This window comes from Tachyglossus aculeatus, chromosome 15 (assembly GCF_015852505.1).
Source record: "Tachyglossus aculeatus isolate mTacAcu1 chromosome 15, mTacAcu1.pri, whole genome shotgun sequence".
NCBI classification, from domain to species: domain Eukaryota; kingdom Metazoa; phylum Chordata; class Mammalia; order Monotremata; family Tachyglossidae; genus Tachyglossus; species Tachyglossus aculeatus.
The window spans coordinates 13,508,828-13,520,997 of NC_052080.1; the positions used below are offsets into that span (position 1 = coordinate 13,508,828).

Consider the following 12,170-nt stretch of genomic DNA (forward strand, 5'->3'; position numbering starts at 1 on the left):
AAAAGTTGAAAATTAAGTGCTTAGATCGGAATACATGTATGTACACTTAAGTGTGCTGTAACTTTCCCTTTCACAAGGAACGTACTTTCCTTGAAAAGTAGCATGGCCTAGTGAAAAGAGCACAAGTCAGAGGACCTGGGTTCTCATCCTGACGCTGCCGGTTGTCAGTGGTGTCACTTTGGGCATGTCACTTCACTTTTCCGGGCCTCAGTTCCCTCATATGGAAAAATGAGACTGTAAGTGCCATGTGGGACAGGGACTGTGCCTAACACTATTTGCTGATATCCACCCCAGCACTAAGTACCGTGCCTGATAAGTACTAAGCGCTTAAAAAATACCACAGAATAAGAAAAAGCCAACAGCCCTAAATGAATGCCTGGTGGCACTGATAATCTCAGATGTACCAATTATTTTTAAAAAAACAAACAAAAGAAACCTATTAATGCCCCCGTCAAAAATGTCCAAGTGAAATAAGGACAAGAAATGGGTCACGCTGAGGAAGATGGGATCGGAATCTTATAATCAACTTCTGTTCTCTTCAACACCAAACCTTTGCTGCGAAAGACCCAAAGAAATGCATTTGAAGGGCCAAAAAAGAAAACCTAACACTAAAGTTACGGACCAGATCTCTAAACTTGCTTTTCAACTGTAAAACCAGAATAGATTTAACATCTTTTCGGGAGAAAGATCAAACCCGAACCTTACCGAAGCCCTCTGGCTTCACTCTGTTCGAACTTCTAAGGCCGAGCATCCACTTGAAAGAGAAAATAATATTTTCTTTTTATAAAGTACTGGATGACCTCATTTTACTCCTCCCACCCACTCCCTCCTTCATAAGCAGGTACCTCCTCCATGTCGAGACATTTTTCATACCATCGAGGCACTGGAATTCTTCCTCCTCTCTGACCCCCACAGGATTTAGGTTCAGATTTTTATCTTTTGCTTCCTCCTACCTGTAATGTGTTTTAGTTCCCATCCTCCCCGCTAGATTATAGACTCTTTAAGGACAGGTGGCATGTCAGCTAATTCCCCCGAACCCTCCTAAGTGCTTAGTCCAGGGCTCTGAAGACAGTAAGAGCTCTGTGGGCAGCTCCAATTCCGGACAGAGTAGAGAGGAAATGGTAGTGGTGGAGGCAAATCTAAGGATCAAGGAAATGCCAGGAAGCTAGCTTTCCCATGCTCCGCTCTGCATATACATGCCATGAGGAGCGATCAGACGGGATTAAAATGCGGGTTGAGCGCTTACAGTGTGCAGAGCACTGTACTAAGCGCTTGGGAAAGTACAGTACAACAACAAACAGTGACATTCCCTGCCCACACCAAACTTACAGTCTAGGGCAGGGGAGACAGCAATCCCTATTCGCTTTCCTTCTGTTCTCTAAAGATTTCTGGACTGGTCTGTGGTCAAAATGTATGGTTGTGTAATAGGAGTATGACATCAGGCCCCTTCTATTTCAGGTAAAACCAGTTAATGCCTTCCCAAGCACACTGGCTTCTTCTGTGGGGCGTTTTCACTACCTGTTTCGGCCAGTTGCCGGAGCATTTCTTCCTCGATACGATCGCCATTATCCAAAGAATAAATTCTAGGAATATGGATTTGGCTGAAGTGCATTTCCAAGGCCGATAGCTTCGATGAAGTACTCACTCTCGAATTGTAAAAGTAATTGGTAAGTGCTTACTATGTGTCAGGCACTGTACTAAGCGCTGGAGTGGATACAAGTAAATCGGGTTGGACACAGTCCCTGTCCCACATGGGGCTCACGGGGCGCTTAATCCCTATTTTACAGATGGGGGAACTGAGGCCCATGGCTCAGTGGAAAGAGCCTAGGCTTTGGAGGCAGAGGTCAGGGGTTCAAATCCCAGCTCTGCCACTTGTCAGCTGTGTGACTTTGGGCAAGTCACTTCACTTCTCTGGGCCTCAGTTCCCTCATCTGTAAAATGGGGATTAAGACTGGGAGCCCCATGTGGGACAACCTGATCACCTCGTAAACTCCCCAGCGCTTAGAACAGTGCTTTGCACATAGTAAGCGCTTAATAAATGCATTATTATTATTATTATTATTATTATTATTATTATTATTATTACTACTACCCAAATTCATGCAGCAGAGAATTGGTGGAGCCGGGATTAGAACCCAGGTCCTTCTGACTCATAGCCCCAGACTTTACCCACTAGACCAAGCTGCTTCTCAGTTGCAAGGGAAAACCTTTGAAGCTTTGATTTCCCACCCAAGATGCTCCTTAACTCAAATGAAATGAGGAAACACCAAATGAAAAGCAAAGGAGTGGTCAAATGTGCACATGAATAGATTGTAAACTCCTTGAGACTATTTTGATGGAATCTCCCCACATATTTAGTGTGCCTCAGTCGATGTTCAAGGCCACTGATCGATTGATTAGATCGGTAGCTGCAGATTTCAGAAACCAGGCCAGAAAAGCATTCGTTAAATACGATTGAATGATTCGATGAATGAATAAGATCTATGTCACATACAACAGATGATACCTCATCCAACCTTCAAAGCCGTATTGAAGGCCCGTCTCCTCCAAGAGGCCTTCCCTGACTAAGCCCTCCTTTCCTCTTCTCCCACTCCCTTCTGCGTCATCCTTGCACTTGGATTTGTTCCCTTTATTCATCCCTCCCTCAGCCCCACAGCACTTATGTCCATATCCCTAATTTATTCATATTAATGTCCGTCTCCCGCTCTAGACTGTAAGCTCCTCATGGGCAGAGAATGTATACTCCGACTCTGTCACATTGTACTCTTTCAAGTACTTAGTGTGGTGCTTTGCACACAGTAAGCGATCAGTAAATATAATTGATTTGGCTGGAACAGGGTCTGTGTCTGACCTGATTATACATAGTAAGTGCTTAATCAGTGGGTATTTACTGAGCACCTGTTGTGGGTTTTCATTCATTCAATCGGATCTATTGAGTGCTTAATGTGTGCAGAGCACTGTACTAAGTGCTTGGCAAAGTACAATGCAACACTAAACAGTGACATTCCACTGTACTGGCTCTTGGGAGAGTAATAATAATAATAATGATGGCATTTGTTAGGCGCTTACTATGTGCAAAGCACTGTTCTAGTACAACAGACTTGGTAGACACGTTCCCTGCCCACAGTGAGCTTACACATACCATAATTACGATAACATCCATTTAAACAATAATCTAATTTTTCCTTTTTGCTGTTCCGGAGGAACAGTTCTCCACCTTCTCGTCATCCCCCTTATATAGCTAATCAATTTTATTATACTTACAATTTGCAAATGCGCTGATTACACTGTGCAGGCATATGCTATTTACATATAAATGAGTCTTTTAGCAAAAAAAAATACACAGCTGAGGCTGATAATTTGCAGCATTAGTTTCAGTAGTGACACAGTAGTTAATCTAAGCAGGTCTTGGGTAAAATATATTTGGTATTACAGTGTCTCAGGCATGAATGTATTGAGATCAGTTTCCCCAGACCTAAAATGTTCCCCAATTGTAAATAATTGAGAAGAAGCATCACATAAAGCACGGGTCTGGGAATCAGAAGGTCATGGGTTCTAATCCCGGCTCCACCACTCATCTGCTTTGTGACCTTGGGCAAGTCCCTTCACTTCTCTGGCCCTCAGTTACGTCCTCTGAAAAATGGGGATTGAGATTGTGAGCCCCATGTGGGACAGGGACTGTGTCCAACCCAATTTTCTTGTATCTACCCCAGCACTTAGTACAGTGCTTCGCACATAATCAGTGCTTAATAAATACCATAAAAAATTCCTCTCTGGAAATCATTTATGCTCTTTTAACCACGGGAAGAAGCAGAAATTGGAGCCAGGTCAGAAGGACTCAAGTGGCTTTTGAAAGCAATGGATTCTGGAATTATGCAATGGGGAAGATGGAAGAAGAACAGGAGTCAGCTTTCTGTCAGAGTACTATGTCTGTCTCCCTCTAGACTGTAAGCTCATTGTGGGCAGGGAATGTGTCTCATATTCATTCATTCACATTTATTGAGCACTTACTGTGTGCAGAGCACTGTACTAAGCGCTTGGGAAGTACAAGTTGGCAACATATAGAGATGGTCCCTACCCAACAACGGGCTCACAGTCTAGAAGGGGGAGACAGGCAACAAAACATGTGGACAGGTGTCAGGTCATCAGAATAGATAGAAATACTGTCCCAAGCGCTTAGTACAGTGCTGTGCACACAGTAAACGCTCATTAGTGTTGACTGATTGAAGTTCTCCTGTCACAACAACTGCCATCCTTCTGAAGGCTTCTGGGAGCAAAGTTGGGAAATGCTTGGACTGGTATTACCCATCTCAGTTCCCTCCCCACCCCACCACCATAGCCTAGTAAAATAATAACAATAATAATAATGGTATTTGTTAAGCACTTACTATGTCCAAGCACTGTACTAAGCACTGGGGTGGACACAAGCAAATCGGGGTGGACACAGTCCCTGTCCCACATGGGGCTCACAGTCTCGTTCCCCATTTTCCAGATGAGGTAACTGAGGCACAGAGAAGTTAACTGACTTGTCCAAGGTCACACAGAGACAAGTGGTGGAGTCAGGATTAGAACCCGTGACCTTCTAACGCCCAGGCCTGTGCTCTATCCACTACGGCATGTTCACACGACTAAGAGTCAAGAGACCTGACACAATACGTGGGCAAATACTTGGCTCAAAACCTCGGCAACACTCACTGTTCCACCTTGTAACCTTTCCAGCACTTAGAACAGTGCTTTGCACTTAGTAAGCGCTTAATAAATGCCATTATTATTATTATTATTAATAAGAGAGAAGTGATTCTGTATGGTGAATGAGAATTTAAAGGCCTTCGAGCTCAGCGATGAGAGAAAATAGACATTAAATACAATCTGCCAATCTCCAAATGAAATGAGCACATTAAGAACAAAATAGAGATTCCCGTACTTACTGAACCCTTAATTTTCAGTGTCATCTCATTCATTTAATATAATAAACGGAAAATGGGAAAATCTCATATAATAAATGGAAGGACATTTTGTTTAAAGACAGAAACAACTATCCAGAATGTACCCTGGTCTAGACTGTCAGCTCGTTATGGGCAGGGAACATGCCTCCCAACTCTGCCGTACTGTATTCATTCATTCATTCACTTATGCAATCCTATTTATTGAGCACTTACTGTGTGGAGAGCACCATACTAAGCGCTTGGGAGAGTACAATACCACAATAAACAGACACATTCCCTGCCCACAACGAGCTTTTGTGAGCCCGTTGTTGGGTAGGGACCGTCTCTATATGTTGCCAACTTGTACTTCCCAAGCGCATAGTACAGTGCTCTGCACACAGTAAGCGCTCAATAAATATGATTGAATGAATGGAGATGAGCTTATTGTACTCTCCCAAGCGTTTAGAACAGTGTTCTGCTCACAGCAGGCACTCAATAAATACCATAGATGGATTGATCTGTCTAGGTGGCTCCCTACATTTTTTTTTTAACAGTCTGACTTGCCATCATAAAATCAGCCTTGGGAGCGGTCCATGTTTTAACAGTCAAACACTACTGCTTTTGTTAAGCGCTTAGTACAGTGCCTGGCACATAGTAAGTACTTAACAAATACCATAATTATTATGGGCTGCCACGCACTACTGATTTACCTGGAATTGTTTTTCTCCTCACACAGCTGTTCCTCTGCCTAGCGGAACTGTTGCCATAGTGACCGGAGGCACCCAGGGCATTGGCTTCAGCACGGCGAAGCATCTTGCAAGACTTGGGGTGCACGTCATAATAGGTAACGTCACTGTCGGGGCATCCGTATGGACAATAATCATCATAACTGTGGTATTTGCTAAGCGCTTACTATGTGCCAGGCACTGTTCTAAGCACTGGGGAAGACACCAGCTAATCAGGTTGGACGCAGTCCCTGTCCCACATGGGGCTCACAGTCTCGACCCCCATTTTCCAGATGCGGTAACTGAGGCACAGAGGATTGAAGTGACTTCTCGTCTGCTGCGTGTCCTTGGGCAAGTCCCTTAACTCTTCTGTGCCTCAATTTCCTCATCTGAGAAATGGGGACTCAATCCCTGCTTTCTTCCCTCCTTTGACTGTGAGCCCTCTGTGGGAGAGGTACTGTGTACAATGTGATCGATTGGGCTTAGTACAGTGCCTGGCACATTGTCAGCGCTTAACCAATACCACAATTATTAGAGGAAAAAGATCCATTACTGTGAACCGCGGTGGAATCCAAAAGAGGAGGAGGAAGTGTCGAACTGTGTCCTAGGAAAGAAGGAAAGACTGCACACTCTAGACTGAAGTCTCCCCCTCTAGACTTTAAGCTCACTGAGGGCAGGGAATGAGTCTGTTTATAGTCATACTGTACTCTCCCAAGCACTTAGCACAGTGCTCTGCACATCGTGAGTGCTCAATAAATACCATGATGTTGATGAGAAACAATGGAACTGCCCTGTTTCTAAATTCTCTCCATCCTCCTGACAATCTGACTGGACTCTCTAATTTTTTTTTTTTTAAAAAAGCAGCTCTCAAGGGGCTCACTCCCATCCCTGTATTATTGGAAAACGCGAAGAATGTTGCTAGGACTCACTCAGAACAAGCTCTTCACACTGGATAGTTGTACCAGGGTGTGCATTTTAATTCAGGATCACACCGGAGAAAAGTGATCAAAATTCACTGTGAGAATGACACTTCATGTATTTTTGCGGGGTGGAAAAAAAAAAAAGGACATTGAAAGTTGTTTGCATAAAACAATTGGTAATGCTTTCGGCTCAACCCGTTTCCTCAGTTTGATATGTCTGAAATGAACATTACATAGCCAATCTCTCGGGGCAGATTAAAGAGAACATAAAAAACTATCACATCTTTTAGAAAGTTCAAAGGACCGTGAATCCGGAAAGCAAGGCTGGAAAAGTAATTCACGCTTCCAGTATCCTGAAAGGGAAGGAGAGTTTCCGACTACTGGATTAGAATTTGAGAACCGTTCTGCGTTACTTGGAAATGATGACCCGAAATACCGTTTCCTTCTCTGAGCTGTTTTCTTCATTCATTCACTCATATTTATTGAGCGCTTACTGTGTGCTGCAGAGCACTGTACTAAGCACTTGGGTGAGGACAATACAACAATAGACAGATATGTTCCCAGGCCACAATGAGCCTAAATTCTAGAGTGTGTGTGTTGGGGGCGGGGGGGAGACAGACATTAATAGAAATAAATTACAGATGGTATTTATTAATCAAGCAATTAACCAAATGGTATTTATTGAGTGCTCTGTACAGAACATTGTACTAAGCGCCCAAGAGAATAAATACAACAGAATCAGCAGTTAGCGCTTACTATGTGCCAGGCACTGTGCTAAGCACTGGGGTAGATAGAAGCTAATCAAGTTGGACACAGTCCCTGTCCCACATGGGGCTCATGATCCTAATCCCCATTTTACAGATGAGGGGACTGAGGCCCAGAGAAGTGAAGTGACTTGCCCAAGGTCACAGAGCGAACCAGTGGCAGAGCCGGGATAAGAAGTCAGGTTCTGGGCTCTAACCATCAAGCCACACTGCTTCTCTTCCCTTTAAGGGGGTCATAATAATAATGATGATGGCATTTATTAAGCGCTTACTATGTGCAAAGCACTGTTCTAAGCGCTGGGGAGGTTACAAGGTGATCAGGTTGTCCCATGTGGGGCTCACAGTCTTAATCCTCATTTTACAGATGAGGGAACTGAGGCCCAGAGAAGTGAAGTGACTTGCCCAAAGTCACACAGCTGACAATCGGCGGAGCCGGGATTTGAACCCATGACTCCAAAGCCCGGGCTCTTTCCGAGTGAGCCACGCTGCTTCTCGTCATGAATTCAGAGCCACTAGTTTAACTAAAGTAGCTAGGCGAACATAGTAGGAAGGTGACATTCCTTAAACAGTATCAGTATCTTGGTCATTTCATTTCATGATAGTTCCAAAGAATGGTTCATGGGAATTTCAATAACACTGAGGGTTTTTTTTTTTTTTTTTTTTTGCCATTTCAGCTGGGAATGAGGACATCAGGGGACAAGAAGCCGTGAAGAAAATCAAAGAAGAAACTTCAAATGATAAAGGTATTTTCAATTTAGAATTGAAAGGTGTTTGCCATTTTTCATTTAAATTGGCTCTATTTTCCTGTTTTCGCGTATTTTACGGGGCACTGAATTCAGGTCCAGGGCCTAGGTACTACTACTACTACTACTACTACTACTACTACTACTACTACTACTACTACTACTACTAATAATAATAATAATAAATTATGGTATTTAAGTGCCAAGTACTGTACTAAGTGCTGAGAGCTAATCGGGTTGGACACAGTCCTTGTCCCACATGGGGCCCACAGTCTTCATCCCCATTTTACAGATGAGGGAACTGAGGCCCAGAGCATTGAAGTGACTTGCCCAAGATCACACAGCAGACAAGGGGCAGAGCATGATTAGAATCCAGGTACTTCTGACTCCCAAACCTGGGTGCTATCCACAAGTCCATGCTGCTTCTCGGTGAAGTTTGAAGGATGACAGAGCAGATAGAAATAGTCATTTGCAGGTATTTTTGGAATTACTACCTAGCCAGTAAGCTCCCTGTGGGTAGGGATTGTGGCTGCTACCTCTGTTGCGTTGTCCTTTCCCAAGCGCTTAGCACAACACTGCTTTGTTCATATTAAGCGCCTAGTCATGTCTTTTCTAAACCCAAGTGCAGAAGATGATTATGTACTATCAATCATATTTATTGAGCACTTACTGTGTGCAGAGCACTGTACTAAGCGCTTGCATGTACTACCTTGCATTGTAGTTGCAAAAATTAAATTATCTGTACTTTCAGGAGGAAAATCTCACAAAATTGTTGGCCATTAGGAAGCCCCAGATTCATTCATTCAGTCGTGCATGCAGAGCACTATACTAAGTACAATAGGCAAGTCACTTAACTTCTCTGTGCCTCAGTTCCCTCATCTGTAAAATGAGGATGAAGACTGTGAGACCCCTGTGGGACAACCTGATTGCCTTGTAACCTCCCCAGCACTTAGAACAGTGCTCTGCACCTAGTAAGCGCTTAATAAATGCCATCGTTATTATTATTATTACAATACAACAATTAACAGTGACATTCCCTGCCCACAACAAGCTTACAGTCCAAAGGCGGGGAGACAGACATCAATACAAATAAATAAAATGACAGTTGTGTTTGTATGATATTGTTATATCGTATCCTCCCAAGCTCTTAGTACACTGCTCTGCACACAGTAAGCGCTGAATAAATATGATTGACTGAGCCTTAAGTGATGAACAAATTTAATTTGCGGTAACTGTCGCCATGAACATTCACAGCATTGAATCTAAAACCTCTCTTCAAGCTATTGGGCTGTGATCTTGGGTGTTTTTCTTCAGTTAAAAACATTTGCCGTCCATTTTTTGTCATTCCAAGCTTTATTTCAGCCTGGATCGCAAGCCTGCTTTCTCAATAGCGTTTAAAGCGTAACCCTCAATATCTGAGCAGTTGGTAGATTCCAGTTCTACCAACATCCATAAATATTCAAGAAATCAATCTCATCCATGGTATTTTTTAACGGTATTTGCTAAGCTTGTACTACATGCCAAACACCATATTCAGCGCTGAACAATGCTTACTGTGTGCAGAGCACTGTAGGAAGCACTTGAGAGAGTATAATAGGGATGGTAGACCCAAACCTTTCCCTTAAGGAGCTCGTATTTTAGTGAAACTATTTTAATCCACTGTCACCATTTTACAATAGTGGTTTAAACTGAGTTTATTTCTGTATTTTCTGTATTCCAAGCTTTTATTTCAGCCTGGATCGCAAGCCTCCTTTCTCAGTAGCGTTTAAAGCGGAACCCTCAATATCTGAGCAGTTGGTAAATTCCGGTTCTACCAACATCCATAAATATTCAAGAAATCAATCTCACCCATGGCATTTTTTAACGGTATTTGCTAAGTGTGTATTTGCTAAGCTTGTGTTTTAGTGAAACTATTTTAATCCACTGTCACCATTTTACAATAGTGGTTTAAACTCTGAGTTTATTTCTATATTTGATGAATTACCCGGTACTTCAAGTGATTGATTGTGTCATATGCAGTCCTCCCACAGTGTCTTTTAACACTGTCTATTGGAAATCCTATAATAGCAATTTCATTCTGGTGTTGTAGCTAATCTTAGCGACGGCATGTTTCAGAAGTAGCCGAGTTAAAGATTGTTCGTGAACATGGGTGCTGCTTTGGACTTAGGGATTCTATTTCCTGCAAGCGCATGTGGGAGAGAGTGAAACTTTCCTAAAGAGTTCAAACATCGGTCCATTAGCTGTATTTATTGAGCGCTTTTGGTGGGCAGGGCACTCTACCAAGCACTTGGGAGAGGACAACACAACAAAGTAGCAGAAGCAGCATGGCTCAGTGGAAAGAGCCTGGGCTTTGGAGTCAGAGGTCACGGGTTCAAATCCCCAATCCGCCAAGTGTCAGCGGCGTGACTTTGGGCAAGTCACTTCACTTCTCTGTGCCTCAGTTACCTCATCTGGAAAATGGGGATGAAGACCGTGAGAGCCCCCCGTGGGACAACCTGATCACCTTGTAACCTCCCCAGCGCTTAGAACAGTGCTTTGCACATAGTAAGTGCTTAAAAAATGCCAACATCATTATTATTATTATTATTAATGTAGTGGATACAGTATAGAGAAGCAGCGTGGCTCAGTGGAAAGAGCCCGGGCTTTGGAGTCAGAGGTCGTTGGTTCAAATCCTAGCTCTGCCACTTAGCTGTGTGACTTTGGGCAAGTCACTTCACTTCTCTGGGCCTCAGTTACCTCAACTGGAAAATGGGGATGAAGACTGTGAATCCCACGTGGGACAACCTGATCACCTTGTATTCCCCCACCAGCGCTTAGAACAGTGCTTTGCACATAGTAAGTGCATAATAAATGCCATTATTATCATTATTATTATTATACATGTTTGAAACAGCACGGCCCAGTTGAAAAGAACCCGGGAGTTAGAGGACCTGGGTTCTAGTCCCGGCTCTGCCACTCCTCTGCTCTGTGACCTTGGGCAAGTCACTTCACTTTCCTGTGCCTTGGTAACCTCATCTGTGTAATGGGGATTAAGACCGTGAGCCCCACGTGGGACACGGACGGTGTCCAAGTTGATAGTAAATACCCCAGCACTTAGCAGAATCCTTGGGTTATCCCGTATTAGCATCATTATTAAACTGTAAATTTGTTGTGGGCAGGGAATGAGTCTGCCATTTTTGTTGTATCGAACTCTCTGAAGCACTTAGTACAGTGCTCTGTAGACTTTAAACTCGTTAAGGGCAGGGAAGTGTCTTCTAATTCTGTTGTATCGTCCTCTCCCAAGTACCTAGTATAGTGCTCTGCACATAGTAAGCCCTCAATTAATACCATTGATTGACTGTAAGGACTGAATAAATACCAATGATTGATCGATTATAATTATGCCCGGTTGAAGACGACGTTATCCTTCAGGGCCTAGTTCATTTCCCTTTCCGTGAGTTATAATAATAATAATTTGTTAAGCACTCACTATGTGCAAAGCACTGTTCTAAGCGTTGGGGAGGCTACAAGGTGATCAGGTTGTCCCACGGGGGGCTCACGGTTTTAATCCCCATTTTACAGACGAGGTGACTGAGGCACAGAGAAGTGACTTGCCCAAAGTCCTTCACTTAGCATTCTGTTCGCCACCCTGTCAAATAACCAGGAGGGTTATTGATTTCACGTTGTAGGAGAAGAGTAGCCGTTCAGAACTGATGTCGCTCAAGGTGTCCAAATAAATCCAGTCAGCTTTCAAACACTATGTTTCTCCTAGTTGAAAAATCGGTCTTGGCAAGGTTTTAGATTCCGAATATGCGAATCTCCGAGCTTAATGCAAGGGACACAGCTACATGTAATTGTGTCAGGACCTTTGATCCCTTAGACGTCAGTCTCCTCTAACAGACGCTTCGCCATGAGCGAGTTAATTTCCACAACTCGGTGGAAGTGAACTCTTGTTCTGACGAGTATTTACATTTTACTCTGCCAGACTGATTGACTGAGAATGTTTATGAAGGATTACGTTCCTTCATCTTTCAGAGAAGGGCAGATGACATAGCAAAGGGGGTCACCCAGAAATGGGCCGACTTGGATGAACAATTTCTTTAAAATTAAAATC

At 43.3% G+C, this 12,170-nt stretch overlaps 1 protein-coding gene across 1 annotated transcript in view; it reads left to right on the plus strand.

Moving 5' to 3' along the window:
* The window catches only part of DHRSX (dehydrogenase/reductase X-linked), a gene marked incomplete at its 5' end in the record, with an annotated part of 79,049 nt that overhangs the window by 21,274 nt on the left and 45,605 nt on the right, over positions 1-12,170 (plus strand). Inside the window, 2 exons of the mRNA XM_038757090.1 lie at positions 5,662-5,769; positions 8,009-8,077. Coding sequence (XP_038613018.1) covers positions 5,662-5,769; positions 8,009-8,077 — 177 coding nt within the window. The remainder of the gene's footprint in view (positions 1-5,661; positions 5,770-8,008; positions 8,078-12,170) is intronic.